Consider the following 19,463-nt stretch of genomic DNA (forward strand, 5'->3'; position numbering starts at 1 on the left):
TCCTGCACTGCCGGTGCCGTGGCCACGCCGCAGGGAGAGTGAGCGAGCCAGCCTGCTGCCCCAGCGGCCCGGACGTCCCACCCTCCCCAGGCTGCACCCTGAACCCCCGTGGTAGAAGCAGTTCACACAGACCTTCTGCCATTTGCATCCAATAGTCCTAAGGTATCCAAGGAGACTCAAACACCACACAGGGACAACCAGACACCGGCCACGGGAAAAGCAGCCACCACTCCGTGCAACTCACAAGGTGGGTTGGTTTCATCAGCTCCCAGGGGAGCCCGGCTGGGTGGCGCCCTCAGACAGAACAGAGGCCCGGCTGCCCACCTTCCCGGGCACAAGGTACTAGGGTGCTTTGGCTGCTACTTGGCAACAACTGGAGAACCAGGGAAGCCTCTTTACCCCCGTCGCAAGGCCACGCCCCATCCTCTGACACGGCAGACGCAGCTCAGCCCCTTATATTCAGAACCCTTCGGTTCCATTACTAAAAACTTCAAGGTCACACGAAAGCCAAGACAACAGTACATGAAACGCCCGTACCTCCTCCCCACCCCAGCCATCGTCACCTCACGCCCATCAGTCCGGAGGGCCACTCCAGCTTCTCTGCACCCAGCCCTGGGGGCCACTCTGAAGCAAGCCCCTGAGTCCTGCTATTTCTTCGATTTGGTGACAATGGTCTCACTGCTGGGAAGACAACAGAGACGGAGCCCAAGCGTGTGGACCTGGGCCACGGCCCCCAAAGCACCCTGTTGAATCAATCATTTGTTCACTACCAGCTCTCCTTTCCAAAGTTAAGGGAAAAAATATTCCTATTAGAAGATTTCTTTTTAATTGGAGCTCTTTTGTACTAGGAAAAACTCCATCTACCACTTCTCAGGAAAATGAAGAAGAACCAGCAAACGCCAAAGGAGATTAAGTAATTGAACTCAGGAAAATACCTCTGGAGCAAAAAGGGCGCCCTCCAGGCCGTGGCAGCCTTACCTGCTGCTCAAAAAGCAGCGTGCTCAAGGCCTGTCTGCACGGCAGGATCATCATGGGGAAGCCGACGGCCACTGACATCAGGAAGCCCACGCGGATCACCTCTGTCACCAGGTTGGAGGGGAAGTGCACCAGCACATTGCCGGCAATGGCCTCGGTGAAGCTGACGTAACCGAAGAACCCCACCTGGATGCAGGACGAGACGGGGCCCTGGCTGGCGTCTGCCGCGGAGCAGATGGGCTGATGGACAGGGCTGCCCGCAGGCACTGCACCTGTGCAGGACAGCCACCCCTTCCAGGCACTGCGGTCAGAAAGCAGGAAGGATCGGAACGGCCAGACACACAGAGCATGCAGGGCCCTGGGGAGAGAAGCTCCACATGGGGTCCCCACGCCTCCCGTGCTGACACGGCCCTCCGGGGAGAGGGCACAGGGCACCTACCGTGATGTAGAAGGCAGTGACCACGTGGAGGGAGGAGGCGAAGATGGAGCTCATGGCCTTCACCGACGGCTCGTCCAGGCTGTCGTAGGTGGGCAGGACCTGGCTGCGGGGACACGCGTGACCCTCACAGCAAGTCCGAATGGGACATGCTGCCTCTCAGGAGCTCTTCTGCAGCATCCATCCTTCCTGCAACCCTCAACACTGTACAAATTCCACCAAAACCCCCTCCCCTTGGGACCCTGCAGAAGTGCTGACAACTGCTACAAGATGAGAGGCCATTTGTTCCCCGGAACAGAAAAGCGGCAGCTGTGGGGAGTGCAGGTGACGCCCTCCATGGGGTGCATAGGGCTGCAGGGGAGCAGAAGCAGCTCAGAGCCTTGCCTTCCAAGAAACGTGGAGCTAAACACACAGCCCCTGGCTCGAAGGGCCTGCCCATCTCAGCACCGAGCAGAGCACATTCGGGGGGTCCCAGGCCTCAGATGGACGGAGGCCAGGGCAGGCAGACCCCCCAGTCACCTAGTCACGGGCCTCCTGCTTCTGTGGAAGGAGGGAGCAATGGCCGGAGCTCGGAGCCGGAAATCACCAGCTCCTTAGGGAACATGATGCTCTTTGCACACAGGAAAACCGTGGCTTTGCTGAAGACACACGTGGGGCCCTGGGCATGCATGCGAAGGGAGGGCAGGGCACGGGGGCAGCCAGGGAGGGGGTGCTGTGCTTTGGGGGCTCAGGTGAGAGGGGACCTGAGAGAATGGAGGAGCAAATGGCGGATAGTGTTCCGTGTGGGGTTGAAGGACAACCTTCTGAAGAGGAAGTGGCTGTGGGCAGTCCTTCCCAGCATGCCCTTGGCCACCGTGGCCGCTGCCAGCGGGGAGCACAGACAAGGCCAAAAGGTGCCCGAGGCCAGCGGTCAGGACCGTGGTGCGGTCCGTAGCGCTGGGGAGGGGCGCATCACGATGCAGAATATCAGGCCATAAACAGGCACACACCTAAGAATCAACATGACCAAATCCCAAAATTGTCTCTGAAAAGTGCAAGAAAAAAGAAAGAAGACACCCTAACTTCATTTAAAAAGCAAGCCAACAAAACGGTGAGGTCCCAGGGAATGGCAGCGGGCAGCCCCTCACCCCCGGCCTGAGCCTCGGCGACCCACCCAGGAAGCAGCTCCTTCCTCGCCTCGTCTGCAAGGAAATGAGGCAGCCACGTGCCAGGTCCACCCCAGGGAGGCGGCCCAGGACCCCGAGAAGCAGCCTGAGCAGTCGCTGAGGGCCCAGGACCCACCGTTCCGGAGAAGACCGTGTCCTCCAGCTGGAGCCGAGCCCATACCAAGAAGCCCTGGTGTGGGGGGTCGGCAGCCAGATCAGATGACACACAGATCAGCCCTACCCCCCAACACCCCCAATTTAGGAGCCTGTGCCAGGGGCTGTGTCCCCAGGAAGGGGTAGAATGGCATCGGGTCTCATGCTGCTCTGCAATCCCGGCCCAGACCCCAGGCATCCTGACCGAGCCCAGGAGAGAAAAGATGGCCGAGCCACAAACCCCACAAACCCCACGGCCCCTGCAGGGAGCTCGTTTCTGGCCAGAGCAGCCACCTCTGAAACCAGCAGGAGGAAGACACGTGCCCCAGAGCTTCGCTCAGCGCCCCAACAGCACCTTCCCATCTGAGCCTGGGGAGCCCCTCAGCACATCCCTCACATTCCTCCCGTCACAGAGGACTGGAGATGCGGGGCCCGGCTGGCCATCCCCTCGGGGCTGAGTGGCTGCCCCCGGCCATGGCCACGCTGCCAGTGCCTCACAGGAAGCAGCTCCCTGCCCCTGCGACTGGCAACGTGAATGCTCGGAAAGGACCGGGAGGTCAGCCAAGTGGGGTGCACCCTCCTCGGAGCCAGCAGGTGGTACTCTTCCAAGCGGGGGGAGCCTGGGACATACCTCCGGGCCTGGACGCCCCTCTGTGGGGGCCCTTCCGGAACCAACCCCAACAACCATGCACTGGTCACGACAGGGCCACCGCCAAGGAAAGCCCAAGTGGGGGGTTATTTTCATTACAAAGCAGACATGCAGACAAAAAGGACAAGTGGCAACTGGGCGAGGGGAGAAAGCACGTGGCCGCTGCTGCCGGGATAATGGGGATGCCAGCAGCCAGGCATGTCTGGTGGGGATGGAGCTGCCAGGAGAGGCAGGAAGTGGGGAGCAGTGGTTTGGAGCCTGCGTGTGGGTGTAAACACAGCAGAGCGAACAAGTTCTATCCGCCACGTTTGTCTACGTTTGGCACCGCACACGCTCACTAAAACGGCGGGGGGAGCGGCGCTGCCAGCTGCCATGCCCATGGGCCTTTTTCTGTCCACCCTGGATCTACGCCTCTCGGAGGAGCCGCCTGCCGTTCCGACCGAGCAGGAACTGCTGCTCCTGTCCTTTTAGTGGAGATGCTAACGCTGACGGGATTACGGAAATGTCCTGCTCTGCGTTCGCAGGGCTCCACGTGCCAGAGGGAAAGCACGCCCGCACGTGCATGCACACACACAGACACACACGGCCTCCAAAAGCACCCAGCAGCAGGCTGATGTCAGTGTTTGTGTGATTTCCTTCTAAGTGTTCTCAGACGAGCAGCTAAACTCTGGCAAAACACTATGGCCCTGCCAGATCAGACGGCTCCGGGCTGCCACCGAAGCCCCCACAGTCTTCCTCTCATGGGGAGCCCGGCAAACCAGCCCCTCGCCCACGAGCCTCAGCCACGTGCCTCACGAACAGAGCCAACTTGTCTCCCAACTAAGATACAACCTTCTCCCTCATCTTGGGGGACAAGTCACCATTGGACATGACACCACCCTTCGGTGGCTGGTAACATGCAGCTAAAGAAAAGAGAGAATGTAAATATATCTCAACTAAATCGCACTTTAAAAAAGGAAGAAAGAAAGACAAGAGAGAGACAGCTGGTTCCGCTTCCCAGGATGCCTGACGCCACCACTCAGTCAGTGAGAGATACTTACGACTGACACGCAAAGGACATGCCGAAGATCGGAATGCAGCGGAAGATGCCCTCCCAGCGGACGTAGCTGACCCGCTCCAGCCACTGCCCGCCGAAAAGGCCGTGCTTGAGTGAGGAGAGCAGGATCTGTGGGCAAGAAGGGCGAAGACGTTAAGGCAGAAGCACCAAGGCTCGGCTCACCCCCTCATGACATGCCGACGTTGCCGGCGCCAGGGGAGCCAGGAGCTCCGTCCCTCCCGCTGCCAGTCTCTGTTCTCTGCGGAGCATGGCCTGGTGCAGCATGTGGGGAGCTGGGGGCTTGCACCCTCCCACGCCCCTGCCACTCTGCCCAGGAGCACTCACCCCCGGCTGGGGGCTGCCACAAGGCACACTTGTCAGCCAGACACTTTCTAGACGTGTCCCAGCAGCTGTCTGTGCTTGACACAGACAGGAGCAGGCCCCACGCACCAGCCCCAGCCCCACTATCCTGAGGGGAGATGGAGGAAGGCCCCCCAGGGAGCAGGGTCTCTGTGCCAGTTTGAATGTATTCTGTCCCCTAAAATGCCATTATCTTTGATGCAATCTTGTGTAGGCAGACGAACTAGTGTTGATTAGATTGCAATTCTTTGATTGGGTGTTTCCATGGAGATGTGACCCACCCAACTGTGGGTGATAACTCTAATTGGATGGTTTCCATGGAGGTGTGGCCCTGTCCATTCAGCGAGGGCCTTGACTTGTTCACTGGGACGCTATATAAGCTCAGACAGAAGGAGTGAGCTTGCTACAGCCAAGAGGGACACTTTGAAGAATGCACAGGAGCTGACAGAGGATATGCAGATGAGAGACATTTTTGAAACAGCCTTTGAAAGCAGACTCTTGCTCCAGAGAAGCTAAGAGAGGACAAACACCCCAAGAGCAACTGAGAGTGACATTTTTGAGGAGCTGCAGCCTAGAGAGGAACGTCCTGGGAGAAAGCCATTTTGAAACCAGAACTCTAGAGCAGACGCCAGCCACGTGCCTTCCCAGCTAACAGAAATTTTCCGGATGCCACTGGCCATCCTCCAGTGAAGGTACCCAATTGCTGATGTGTTACCTTGGACACTTTATGGCCTTAAGACTGTAACTTTGTAACTAAATAAACCCCCTTTATAAAAGCCAATCCATTTCTGGTACTTTGCTTAACAGCAGCATCAGCAAACCAGAATAGTCTCCCAGGTCTTGAGGCACCAGAGGCAGCTCTGAAAGAGCTCAGCAAGCACACAGCCAGGTGGGCGGCAAGGCTGGCCTCCCAGGGTGCACCGAGGGACGCTGGAAGGCAGGCACCTTCGAGACATCTGCCTCAGACGCCAGCTGACAACCTGCAGGCTGCTCTACAGACACCCGTTTCAAGAGCTGGGCAGGTTCCACACACGCAGGGAGGACTGTGTCCTTACCAGGGACAGGGCAGGACCCTGCGGCTCACACCAGGAGGGGCCCAGAGAGCCCAGGGTGCCCTGCGCCCACAGGGGAGAGCGACTGTGTGGGGTCTGTCCACCAGCATCTAACAAGGGCTGTCCTGGCCCAACTCAGGGCCTTGCCCTCGGTAAGAAATAAGGGTCTGTGCTCTAACCCCACCCTTTACACTGAGCCTCTCCCACAATGAGTGTTCACTAGAAAAACAGGAACCTGTCCCTTGGGACAAAAAGCCAGCCCAGTGGCTATGCTCACAAACCCCACGCGTGACTCCTTCCTGTAAAACAAGTCGAGCTGATGTTCCTGCCTCCCGGAACCATGATGGCAGGAACCTGGCAGCAGAATCTTCTCCTGCAGCTCATGCAGCCAAGCCCACGGCAGCTGTGCCCGCACCCAGCACAGGAGGACGACAACCTTTGAGCCACAGTCTGGTGGCTCTGACATCGTTTGCCATCTTTTCAAACGGGTGGACACCACGGTCCTCGGGAGAGGTGGCGCCAGGGCCGAGCCCCCGGGCAGTGCCCAGCACTCACCACGAACATGAAGAGCGCGTAGAAGAGGAGGGCCATGGCGCTGAAGGACTGCACGGAGGCCATCACGTTCCGCTGCAGGCTGAGCGGCAGCACGATGCACAAGGAGACAGAGAAGAGCAGGAGCACGCGCAGCGGCCCGGTCATCTGCAAGCGGGGGTGGGAGGGCAGCTGGGTGCCAGCAGCCCCTGTGCTCCAGGTCAGGGCGCTGCAGCCCAGAGCCGAAGGCGAACGCGAGTGCAGGGCCTCCCTGGCCCTGGCCAGGCCGGCCGGAGGCAGCTCTCCAGTGCGCTGCCCATTCTGACATCAGTAGGGTCTGCCCAGAGCCAAGGCTGGCCGCCCCCGCACCAGGAGAGGGCAGGACACGGGCAGGGCTGGTGCGCTGCTCCCCAGTGGCCTGCCGAGGACACCCTGCAAGCAGAGCGCCTGGCATGGGGCGGGAAGGCGGGAGACCCAAGCCCATCAGGAGGCACCTCTGATGCCCCCAGTGTGAACCCAATGCTGGCCTCGTGGGAGGCGGCCTCGGCTCTGAGCAGGAGGCAGCTCAAGAGTCCTGCCGAGGCCCTTCCGAGACCCCCCATGCCCTCGCTGCCCCCACGGGGGGACACAGGCCTTGCACCTCTCAGGGCACCCAGCGCAGACCCGAGCCCTGCCTGGGGCCAGTTCTGCTATGGACCCGACGTCCTGCTCTCTCAGGGTAGGCTGCCTGGAAGCTCAGCCGGGCAGGGGCCGCCGGCACGTCCCCCACACCTCACAAGGAACCGCAGGAGGAATCTGGCTGCAGGGCCCACGCCAGCAGGTGCAGGGAAGGGACGGAAGGCTTCTGTTTCACAGTAAAACACAGGAAACGAGGTCGGGGAAGGAGGACCCTCTCAGGATTTATGATCAGAGGCCCCTTTCCCAGGACACTCGTCAGCATCTGTCTTTTGAACTGCAAATCCGGCACCTTCCACACATGAAGAGAAGAGCTGCCCTGCGACTCGCCAGCCATGGCCTCTTCTCCATCAGCTCCTCCACTGTTAGTGTCCAAAGCGCCAAGGGGCCAGCTCGCGGAGCAGGAGCCTTCGGTGCCCGATGCTCACCCCCCACAGGCAGCACGGAGTCCCCAGCCTCTCAGCCCGCTCACAGCAGGGAGGGCAGAAGGAAGGAGTCCCAGGCGTGGCCAGGGGCGGCAGGCCCGAGGCGCCATGGATGTCCCCACACACACAAACAGGTGCCGCCCCCGAGGGACCCCGACATGGTGTCTTCGATCACCACCACGCCGGCCCGAGGGAGGGAGCAAGGGCCAGCAGGGTGGGCACACACAGCGGCCACCCCCACCCGCTGGAAGCCGGGGCCGCACCAGGCTGGGGGGCTCCTCGCACCCCTCCTCTCCCAGGCCTCAGCCCTGCACGGGGCCTGAGGTCTCTGCCAACTCCCACTCCCTCTCCCCATCATCGTTCACAGAGCTGCCCGCAATCAACCTCCCGAACCTCCGACTGCATCTGGTCAGCTGCTCCCCACAGGATGAGCTGCCCTGAGGACCCCCAGACGCAGATGGATGAGGCGCCACGTGCAGCCGCCACCTGCACAACCACCAGCTGGCGGCTGAGGATGCTGGGAAACTATCCTCACCTGAAACCCAAACAACCGCGTGAAGAAGTTGGAGCCCAGGTCACCGATCACGACGTAGAAGGCGATGCAGGTCCCCAGCATGAGCCCGATCATGCTGTGGAGACAGAGGTCAGGGTTCTAAGCGGCTTTGGAAAAGGAGCCCACTGTCCTGCCCAACCCCAGCCGCATGCCCCTGGGAAACTTGGGCTCAGACCGCAGGGACACACCTGGGAGGGGCGGTGACCGTCGAGCCCGTCGCCACCCCCCGCCACCACGTGCCCCTTCAGAGCTCGGACTGAATCAAAGATGCGATTCAGAGCCTTCCACAGTCTTCAGGACTGCTGGATGTTTTGCGGAGTTCACTGCTTTACGCGGAATGAATACTGAATAACACTAAGCTTCTTTACATGATATTATATTTTCTTCTCTGCAGGAGGTTCTAATAGCTCTTTCAGGTGCTATGAGAATGTACTGCCACGTTAGACAAGTCAAAAGAACTATCAATTGCTTCCGAAAAAGGTTTTTATTGTTTACAATTCCCTAATTTAGAAAGCTAAAAGTGCAATTTTCCAGCAATTCTTTAATCTCATAAAATTTTACTCCAAAGGAACAAAATATGACCTTTTCGATTTAATGCCACTTTTATGCAGCAGGGTTTTGAGGAGCTGCACAGTTTAAGGATCAGAGAGAGAGGAACTACAACTGGGAGAGAGCAATTTTGCATGTTCCACAGGTTTTCCATTTTTATGTTTTTCTTAGTACGACTTAAGGCTTTCAACCTCGACGCTAACCATTTTAAGGGTATGATAAATTGGGCTCCCAACTCTTTAGTGACACTTTGGAAACCTACTGTAAGTTCTAAACCCACCCATGTGGGAGATGATTGCCCATCTGGTCCCATCCTCAAGCCGCTGCTTGGCCCAGGCCGAGGGCAGGAACGGAGAGAATCGTCTCGAGCAGCACTGCACCACCTACCTGGTCTCCACCAGCATCTTCCCCGCTTTTCCGTAGGCATGGAATGCTGGCACAGAAGGAGAGAGAAGTGATGTGTGAGAAGCACATCAGTCAGAAACTTACAACTCACTGGTGAAAGTTGTGAAGGGCAAGTTGACAAAAATCCACTGGTCTAGACTGCCATGGGCTTGGGGGATATTTTTAAATTTTGGCCCCCATGGCTTTTTCGGCTCTTCCATCCACAAATAGCACCCAAGACAAGAGCGAAGCAAGGGAAAGATGCAAGGCAGTTTCTTCACCTCATTTCAAAAAGAAGAGTCGCCGCCAAGCCGCAGCTTCCCACACACGGCAGCAGAGGAGGCACAGGCCCCGAGCCATGCAAACACCCCTCCGCTGACCGGCCCTGCCCAGCACAACTGGGCACCAAGGTGGGTCGGGCAAAGCCAGGAGAGGCCCAGGAGGCTCCGAAGGGACTTGACTTGAGGGCTTTCATTTTCGCTCTGTGGTCACGACATACAGAAGATGACCAAGAGACCGCGTCGCAGCGGCGCGTGGGAGGGAGTTCCGCTCGGTCACACCGCCCCACCCCGTGGCCCTGCAGCTGTGCCCCAGGCACCGAGGGCGGCTTGCAGTCTTCCTGGCTCAGTCAAGCCACTCCCGCGCCGACCTTAACCATGATCCGGTAACCCCAACATTTCCCCACAGGGTGCAGCCGGACGAGGGGAGGGGGAAGTCCTGCTCTAAGGAGAAACCAGAAAGGGGCGCGTGTGACAGGATGGCCAATAACAGGGACCAGCAGCTCTGGCCACGGTCGCAGCCCAGCTTCCTGCCTGCTCTTCCTTCCTTCACACAGAGGGCCAGAGGCCCTCAGAGAAGATTCCAAAAGCAGGAAACAAACAGGCCAGTTTGGTGTGAATGAGTCCAAAAAACAGTTCTTGTTATTTTTAAATCACTTAGGAAGGGCCCAGTGCTGCCAAAAACAAGGGAGTTTGGCATCCGAAACTGGCTAAAAAGGAGAAAACCCCGCCTGTGCGGAGGCTTCTGCCCCCCCAGGACCACCCGGGCTTTTCCCGGAAAAGGCTGCGTGTCCCCAAGACACATGACCCCCCAGATCCGTTCCTAAAGCCTTCTGGCACCACACGGCAACCCAGATCCAGAAGCAGACGGCTCCACGGAATGTCGATTGAGGTCTGCGTGGACTCCACAAACTAAGAATCCACAAGTCCCGTGAGCAGGGCATGCCACGCACAGAGCCCGAGGCTGTCCTGTCCCCAGGACGAAGCCCTCCGACCCCAGCCTCATGGTGACGGCCACCAAGCAGCGACTGCTCGGACATGGCACCAAACCCACCGCCCCAAATGCAGCAGAGGTGCCAGGCTGCAACAGAGAGCCGTTCCTTTTCCTTCTCCAAAAGGAAGATGAGATCCTGCAGCATACTGCATACACTTAGAGTGCCCCACCCAAGAAAGTTCTAGAACCCCACCTGCATCCAGGAGAGAGAGAGAACATGAGGTCCTCCAGGGCATCAGAGGACTGAATAGGGAGGCGGGACTTCCTTCACACAGGAAGAGTAAACTGGTTCCAGAATAAACCCTCAAGGGCCGCCCTGCCCGATGCTGCCCTTTGGGGGTGGGGGGTCCTCTCCCCTTTCTTCACCTGGGGCCCCACCCACCCACTCACCCGCACACACACGCATGTGCCATTTCCAATATTAAGCCCTCAGGAACCTCAAAGCCTAGGTCAACTCCAAAGGCCCTTAGTGCCCTGCCCAGTTTCGGGGACGAACGGCTGGAGCTCTGGGTTCCCGTCTCCACCGAGCACATGCACACGCCCCAGGTCCGGGTGAGCTTGGCCCAGCTCTGGGTGCTCTGGGCAGGCACAGTGCCGGGCGGCAACTCAGTCTCCCTCCCGGGGAGGCGGCCCAGGGCAACACATTAGTGTCTCCTGCCTCGGGCCTCGGCCACCCCCTGCACTTTGCCACATGAAGTTGCTCAGCGTGCCGACATTGAGCAGCAGCAGGGCGGGGCCAGCAGGGGTGTACACCCGGAAAAGGGCTGCTGGTGATGGGGGGGCACATTCAGGGAGAGGGGACAGGACAGCTCCATGACATCCAACTCGCCACTGCTGCACCCCTGCACACAGCTCAGAGTGCGAAGCCCGATGACGATCGGTGGAAGTGGCAATGAGTGGCAAGGGTGAAGGCCCTGGGCGCAAGATTTTGTTCCACTGGTGCTTTCCCCACACCGAGATTCTGTGTGTGACAGTCGCAGCTCCCAGGGGACAAGAAGGGAGGAAACAGCTCTGGGCCAAGCCCCTGCAAGCCCATGCAGGCCAGGAGGACTGGGCATACCCTCACCAGGGGCCACAGACCCCCGAGGCAGTCCCGGGGTGGGGACCACGACTGCTCCCAGACGCAGCGTCACTGTGCACAACTGGGGATGCAGAGGCCCCACAAGGGCCTAATGCCCCACTGCTGGGAGAGGCGGCTGCGGCCCAGGCGTGGGCAAGGTCAGAGCTCAGGATGGGCCAGGGCGGGAGGGGACTGACACATCCAAAGGTGCTCGTACATCATTCTTCTTCCTTCTGAAAATGGGATTTAGAAAAGTCAAGTGGGTTACAGGTGAGTTTTTAAAAATTACAAAGCCCACAATGAGCAAAAGAAAATGACAAATAAACACCCAAACAACAACAAAAAACCTGCTGTTACTAGAATTCTGCAAACTGGGAAAGTGAGTTCGCTGTCCGGCAAAGGCCTCCGCGGTGCCCGGGGAACGCAGTGACCACACCATTACCAACGGGACAGAGGGACCAGCGTAAATGCAGACGCATCTCAGGAGACGCCTGGCAGGAAACAGCCACCCACACACTCCATGGCACACCTCCGTTTAAACACACTCCTTGCCTAGAGACGTCAGCACTCCAGAAATCTCCGCACCCAGGCCTGGGCACCACCCCCTGATCTGGACAAAGGCATCACGTTCCATCTCCTCACCCTCCACAGCCGCCCGACGCCCACGCGGCCAAGCATCTGCTGACAGAGGCCGTCTGTCAAGGCCTGCGGCCCCCGGAGGCGGGTGGGGGCTCTCCCTTCAGGCCGGCCTCTCCACTGCTGCACAGGCCCATGGCGGCCTCTGTCCCAGGAGGAAGCGGAGACAGGGGACAGGGTCCTTTCAGTCAGGCATTGTGAGCACACCAGGAAGAGACCCCCAACTTCCTGAAGGGCAGGAATCTGGAAGCGCTGTGAATCCAGCCTGTCCTGGAACCCCGGCTGCAACAGCCAGGGTCCCCGCCTCTTCCCCTCCAGGGATGCCTCCCCGAGGGGCAGGGACCCCAGGTCTGAGAGATGGTGCCTAGAATGAGCCAAGAACCAGGGCAGCCGATGCCAAGATGGGGAACTTGATCTGGGCGTTCAGACAGTTGAGCCCTCTTGTCTGGCATCAAGGACCTGCCCTGAGACTCTGGTGCTTTCTCCAGCGGGCACAGTGAGGCTGTGGTCACCCTGAGCAGTCACTGGCTGGAGTGCAGAGGGGTGTCACCTGTCAGTTCTCATACCCAGCCACGCCAGGCGGCCTTTTCAGTGACCATCTAAGGAGGATCAGAGAGTTGGCCACCAAACACCATGGCCCACCCCACCTGGGGCCACCTGTCTTCCATCCGGCAGTTCACGCAGCCCCAGCTACAGGACCCTGATGGGGAGGGAAGGGTCATCTCCCTGGCCGCAGCCCTGCAGGTGGAGGGGGGCCACCCCAGCACCTCATCTTGCAGCTTTTGCCGCATCACATTTCTTCCTAAATTAGACTGTGTCATCCCACCGTGGGTCCCACTGTGGGTAAATTTCACTTCCTCAAGTGACTCTAACAATAAAAGATGCTGACAGCACCATCCTTGTCAGAAAAGAAAAGAGAGAAAAGGTGCCCCTCGGTTCTGAGGTCAGAGACGGGTGCTAGCAGCTCAGCAGCAAGGCCAGGAGGCCATGTCTGAGGCGGCCCACACCTCCCCTCTGCTAGGCCCCTGGGACTCCGCACGGCATCTCCTCCCACCACCTCCCTGTCCTGCCAGGGACCTGGACACCCACCGTGTCCACCCCACACACCCCCAAGATGGAGGCAGAGATGAAAGGCTCAGTGCCGGGCTGGGGCAGCTGGGGGAGAAAGGGTCCCACACAGCCTAAAGGGGGCTCCCCAGAGAACATTCCCAGTGAAACCAAGTAGGGAGAGCAGCTTTTCCTCCTTTCAGCTGAAGTCGGGATAAAGAAGGGGAGAAAGCACTAAAGGAAATGAGATTGCAACCAGCAGTCTCAGGAAAAGGTGAGGGCTCTGGCAGGGTTACCTGATCTGCCGGCCAGCTGGGGCCAAGGACGGTTCCCCGGGGGGAGTTCAGAGGAGTGGGGAAAGGAGGGGCTCTTGGTCATGAAGGGGGGGCCGCGGCCCTCGTTTAGGAGGGGAGGGGCCCCAGGAGCACGCCCGCCCGAGTGGGAGGCGGGAGCACAGGGCCAGCTTCACCTCCCGCCCCTGCGCATGACCCCAGTTTGGAAGCACACGAGCACGCTAACAAGTCACAGGACGGCACCAAGGTTTACAATAAAAACAAACTGCTGTTCAAGGAACTCTAAGAGCAGGGCGGAAGGAAAATAAACAGTGAGTGGCCCGGCCCCCACTCGGCGCCCACGCCCCCGCAGACGCTCACCGAGGCCCGCGTAGGTCCTCCGCTTGCTGAGGCTGGCGGACTTCACCAGGAACATACAGGACTGGTGCGTCATCCACGAGCAGAAGGCCAGGAGCAGGGCTCCCAGGACGATGCCACACTGCAGGGGCGAGAGAAGGTGCGGTCACTAGAAGGTGCTGCCCGGGCCTCCTTCCCGCCCGTGAGAGAGGCCCCTGCCCACGCAGTCGCCCGTGTGGGGGCCCCACGCTGCCCGGAGACTGAAGCTGTGCACCCTTCCAAGCACCCCTGCCCGTCTCCATGGGGCTGGGTGTACTTTAAACAAGCAGCTTCCTCACCCCACAGACGCCCCACAGCACATCCCCTTTCAGCCACTCGGATAAAAAGAGCCCTGAGTGGTGGCCCCAGTGGGACAGGAAGAGATTTAAAAGGACACTTTCCTAGAAAGCTGAACACACACTCACCTTGCGGCCCAGCAATGACGCTCCCAGCTATTTACCCAAGAGAAACAAAAACACGCGTTCACACAACACCTGCATGGCAGGCTTCAGAACAAGTTCATCAATAATCTCCCAACCTGCCAAAACAACCCGGACACCCTCACCCGGCGCCCAGACAGACCAACTGTGGTCCACCCACGATGGAGTATTATTCAACCATAAACAAGGATGGCCTGCCCACACTCTCGACCCCTGGCATCCTGGAAGAGGCAGAACTGGGGGGCCAGAGGCTGGGGGTAGGGAGGGGTGCTGGCTGCAGAGAAGCCCCGGAGAACTCGGGGGCATGGGACTTTTTACTCCGGATTGTGGTGATGTCATAACTGTATGCTACATCAAAAGGGTGAATTTATTGCGTGCAAACTATACCTCAAAAAAACTGACTTAAAAAAAATACCAAGACTACTAAAGAAAACTCTTCTAAAACCAAAATTTAAAAAAAAAAAAAAGGATGACAGGGCCACCAAATACTGTAAAAGTACATCCCAAACTGCCTGTTTGCCTCCCACTGTGCTCCCGTTGGGAGGACACAGGCCCTCCTGGGACCATTTTGCCGCCGGAGCTCTCTCTGGCCCCGGGGTCTCTCCAACTGGGTCGAGCCCTCCCGGGGCAGGTCTGTGTCTTGCGCATGTACATCCCCGGGCAGCCGCTCGGTGACCACACTGCAGCTTTCAAGGCCTATGGATGACCGGCTCGTCTGGGCCCCATGACACACTTTCACAGCCGTCCCCAGGAAGGCATGAGGAGGGTAGTGTTGGACGTGCAGGTGCACAACCAGCCCAGCTACGCATCCCAGAAGCAGTTATGCCATGAAAGAAAAGGCAGCCACACTCTGGGACACGTAGTAATTCCAGGAGCACTCAGCAGTGGCCAACGCAAGGCTGGAAGGCACCAGGACCAGTACGGACGGTGCCCGGGGCTCTAGAAGTTCCCGGCACAGCCTTCCACAAACCCCGTCCTCACACTGACCACTCACCACCCACGTCCCACGTCCAACTTCCACGGGACAGGGTGGACAGCTGTATTTGGGATACTGACCAGTCTCAGATTTAAAAAAAAACGTTTTTTGCTGTTTTGTCCAAAAGATGCAAAATATGATAGACTCATAGTGTCTGTAAATCTAAAACTAAGCTATTGGTGCCCACTTTCAGTTCCAAAACCGCCCACCTAGTTTTCGTGTTTCTGGGCCCTGCCTGCCCCTCCCCAGCGGCCCTGGCCCCCTCTCGCCCTCCCAGGAGCCACTCCAGTGGGAAGCACAGCGCTGCCCATGTCATCCCTGAAGCCGAAGGGAAATCCACTTTTAAGACACAGTCCAGCTGACCGCAAAGAAGTAAAGGACTTGTCTAATGTTTCCACCAGATTCCCTCTCCTAAGTAGAATGCCTGTTTGTGAATTATTTTAACAGAAGCCAAAGAAACTCACATCTCAGAAACGGCCACTTTCACGTGGTATTCAATGTTGGAACAACACCAATTTTTTGGGGGGTACATTACATTTTTTTTAATTGTGGTAAAACTGGCATCCAGTGAAATACACACAGATCGTAAGCGGGCGATCTAGTGAATGTCGGCAACTGTGAGCACCTGGCAGCCAACACCCCAGTCTAGTTCTAAGGCTGTGTGCTCTGGAAGACAAGTGCAGTGGGTCAGTTTAAACACACGTGTGCACCACATGCGGAATCCTCCAGTTACTCCCCACTGCTGAACTTCACTTTACCCTGTTACACTTTGGTGCAACATGCGCAGCTATCAGGCCTTGCGGGCAGGGTCCCAGCCCCGACACCGTGGGAGTTTCCTGCCAGACCCCCGGCCCCGGCCCCCCGGCGCCCAGGGACGACTCACCTGCTTGAAGCAGAAGGGCATGGTGAGCACGCTGACCCCCACGATGCTGTTCACTATGTTCGTGATCAGCCCCCAGTTGGAGGCGGCGGCCGCGGTCATCGTGGGGGGCCTGGGGGTCCGCTCCTGGACCCCGAGTGCCCGCAACAGCGCCCGGGTCACGGCTCTCGGGGCGCCGGAGGCCGGCGGGGCGCAGACCCCGAGCGGCGCGCGGGCGGCACGCGCGAGGGGCCGGGGGCTGCCTGGAGGAGGGGGCGTCGCGGGGACGCGGCGGGGCGTCAGCCTCCGGAGGCCGCCAGACCGCGCGGCCGTCTCCTGGCCCCCCGCCTCAAGAAGGTGTCCCCGAGCCCCGACCCGGAAGAGCCGCCCGCGCCAGCTTGGGCCACCTCAGCCCGGCTCCGCGGCCGCCGCGGCACACACACTTCCGCCTTGGGCGGGCTCTCCTCCCGGAAGTGACGACCCGGGGCTGGGCGGTGGGCGGGACGCGAACCAATGAGAACTGGGCCTGGGCGGGGGCGGGGCGCAGCTGGTCCCTCCCGGGTCCGCGAGCCGTGGGTACCCGGGCGCGCCCCGCGGGACCTCCGAGGGCGGGGGATGAGGGGAGGCGCCGCGCCCCGGGGGGAGCGGGGTTCGGGGTCTCCTTTCACGTGACTCCTTGGACCCACATCGGGGCGTGCGCCCTGTGCAAGGTCGAGCCCTGCGCGGGGGGCCTTAGCGCTCTATTGGCCAGATGACCGGGGACGCCGAGGCCCAGAGAGGGTGGGCGACAGGGCTGAGGTCACACAGCCGGTAGGGGGTTCCCGGGGTCCGATTCTGGGCGGGAGAGGGAATCTGACCTGCTTAGAGGCTCATATGACCAGACAAATCTAGGAGGGCTTCAAGAAGGCGGTGACTCTAGGCTGGGCCTTACGAGACAAGTGGAAATTCTTCAGATAGAAATGGAGGGTGGGGAGGGGGACGGACCCTGGGACCTGGCACGTGCTCCCTCTGCACGGTGGAGTGAAGGATTAAAAATGAGGAAGTTGGGAAGGGCCTCTCAGGAAGAAGCAAGTAAAGCAAAGTGGAACGGAACCACAGGATCTAGGCGGCAGCAGGCACGTGAAACATCTTTTGTCTTTGGGCAGAGGCTGACTCCACAGGCGCCAGGCAGTGCCAGCCCTAGGGAAGGCTCTGTCCCACCCTCAGGCACAAGAGGAAGAGGACGACTTTCCCAGAATAAAGAGTAAGTAGCTACAAAGCCAAAATAATCAATGCCTGCATTCATTTATTTTTATAAAATGAAATCATGCATAATTCTGTAACTTGTTTTTATTGATGATATGATCTTTAGGAAGTATTATCCATGCAGATAGGTTATGTAACATAAATGTACATTTTAACAAATAATAAATGCCCACAAACCTGCCATTCAGCTTTAAAAACAGATTACCAGAAACTTAGATATTTCCTGGGGGTCCCTCCCCAATTCCACCCCTCTCCCTGCTCTTTCCCGCCACCCGTATGTAAGCGCTATCTGGATTTTTATCAATTCATCATTTTTCTTCAAAGGTTTGTCTCATCTGGCTATATCCCTAAACAATCATGGGGAAGACTGCTATTTATCTTTTAATATTCATTTTCCAAAACAATAGGCTTTGCCGGCTTGGCTGCCTAGAATAAGGAATACGCTTCCCAGCCTCCTTTGTGGCTAGGAGCGGCCACGTGTCTAAGTTCTGGCCAAAGAGACCTGAGCAGAAATAACGGGCAACCTCTGGGTCAGTCCTTAAAGCTGGCCCCTTCCTCACCCTCCTTCATCGTCCTGCTTGAACACAGAATTGGATGGGGAAAAAGCCATCGCTGACGAGGAGGGCAAGGCAGCTGGAAGGAGCCGGGGCGCCTGGGCGACCCTGGAGCAGAGTCACCCCTCCAGCCCCAGACCACCTCCTCCCTGCCACAGAGAGAACCGCCTTGTGCCAGCCTCTCTGACTTTGGACTCTGTTTCATGCAGCCAGAGCTGGAGCCCGTGTAATACGATAGTGTATTGGGTGGGGCGTTGTTACATTTTTTACTTTAGACTAATGGAATTATACCAGACGTCTTCTTCTGCAACTTCCTTCATCACTCAACTTTTATGCTTCCAAGATTCGCCCTCGGATGGTACATGCTGTGAGTCATTCATTCGCCCTGTGTTACGGAATTTGTTGTTCCAATAGCCAAGAATATATGTATCCATTCTCCTGCTGAGGACACCTGCGTCGTTTCCAATTATTGGCCATTGTAAATGGTGATGAGTGAGCATTATCGTACATGTCCACTTAATACATATACGTTAGACCTTCTCTAGGGCAAATATCCATCCATGGAATTGCAGATTCAAGCACACGTGTACCTTCAACTTCACCAAGTATTGCCAAATTGCTCTTCAAAGCAGTTAGAGGAGTTCTTGCTGCTTTACATCAGAAATTGGCAAATTTTTCTGCCAAGTCAGTAAATATTTTCTGCTTTGCAGGCCAGTTTCTGTCACAATTACTGAATGCTGCCGTTGTAGTTCAAAAACAATCATAGGCAATACAGAAATAAATGCGTCTGTGTTCAGTAAAACTTTATTTACAAAAACAGAACCCGAGGGCCAGATTTGGCCCAAGGCCATTTGTGAGGACCCCTGCTCTACAGTGTTAGCGATATTTAGTCTTATCGGTTTAGCTGAGCTGGTGAATAAAATGGAATCTCACTGTGGTTTTAATTTGTTCTCCCTAACTACTAACGAGATTAACTGTCTCGTCATATTTATATTGCCCATTCATATTTCTTCTGTAAAATGCTTATTCAATTTTGCCCATTTTTCTATTGCTCTGTTCTTAAGAATTTTGAGGAGTTCGTTATATGTTCTGGATAACTAATCTTTTTTTTTTCTTTTTTTTTAATGTGTGGTTCATATCTCCTCCAAGTTTGTGGCTTGGATTTTGCTTCCTTTTGGGTGTTTTTTGATAAGCACACTTTCATGAAAATAAATAAATCAAGCATTTATAGATTCTCTTTAAAGTGATGAATGGGGACAAAATGAAAAAGCCCATGGAGGAGCCACTGGCCTGTTTTGAAGGAAGCACAGGGAAGGGGGCCTGGGTTCCAGAACAGCCGTGAGCCAGCCTGGCCCAGGTTACCTGGGCAGGTAAGCCTGTCAGAGCCTGGAGTAAAGTGGGGCTGCGTTGAAGCCAAGCACACTCTGGGCTGGCCCCCTTCTCTTTCCTGGCTTTTCCATCTGGGCCTCCAGCTGCTGATCCAGCGTCGCGAGCAGGGGCCAGGACGGCCCCTTTGCACCAAGCACGGGGGTCCCGGTGGGCTGGGGGCGATGTGGGCATCAGGGTGCCGGCTCCTGCCTGGTGGAGCGCCTCTCCTCTGCCCGGAGTCCCCCAGAGAGCCTCAGGGCTGGGAGGGTTCCATCTCCCCAGTGAGCAGGATTCAGGGTTCCCTCCAGCTCAGTCGCTGGACTTTCTGGAACCTGAGTCTCCTCTGCTCCCTGCAGGCCCCTCACCTTGGGACTTCCTGCCTCAGAGCCAGGTCTCCGGGCCCCGCCAGCCCCCA

The 19,463-nt window shown here is 57.7% G+C and overlaps 1 protein-coding gene across 4 annotated transcripts in view; it reads right to left on the reverse strand.

Moving 5' to 3' along the window:
* The window catches only part of SLC38A10 (solute carrier family 38 member 10), a 42,297-nt gene extending 25,957 nt beyond the window's left edge, over positions 1–16,340 (reverse strand). For all 4 annotated transcript variants that reach the window (XM_037810374.1, XM_037810372.1, XM_037810373.1 and 1 more), the window contains exons 1-8: positions 15,906–16,340; positions 13,592–13,709; positions 8,927–8,972; positions 7,973–8,066; positions 6,362–6,505; positions 4,399–4,523; positions 1,415–1,517; positions 979–1,161 (exon numbers count right to left, since the gene is read on the reverse strand). In XM_037810374.1, coding sequence (XP_037666302.1) covers positions 979–1,161; positions 1,415–1,517; positions 4,399–4,523; positions 6,362–6,505; positions 7,973–8,066; positions 8,927–8,972; positions 13,592–13,709; positions 15,906–16,004 — 912 coding nt within the window. In that variant the 5' untranslated portion in view covers positions 16,005–16,340. The remainder of the gene's footprint in view (positions 1–978; positions 1,162–1,414; positions 1,518–4,398; positions 4,524–6,361; positions 6,506–7,972; positions 8,067–8,926; positions 8,973–13,591; positions 13,710–15,905) is intronic.
* Positions 16,341–19,463: the final 3,123 nt, after the last annotated feature.

Source organism: Choloepus didactylus, chromosome 18, assembly GCF_015220235.1.
Source record: "Choloepus didactylus isolate mChoDid1 chromosome 18, mChoDid1.pri, whole genome shotgun sequence".
Classification (NCBI taxonomy): Eukaryota; Metazoa; Chordata; class Mammalia; order Pilosa; family Megalonychidae; genus Choloepus; species Choloepus didactylus.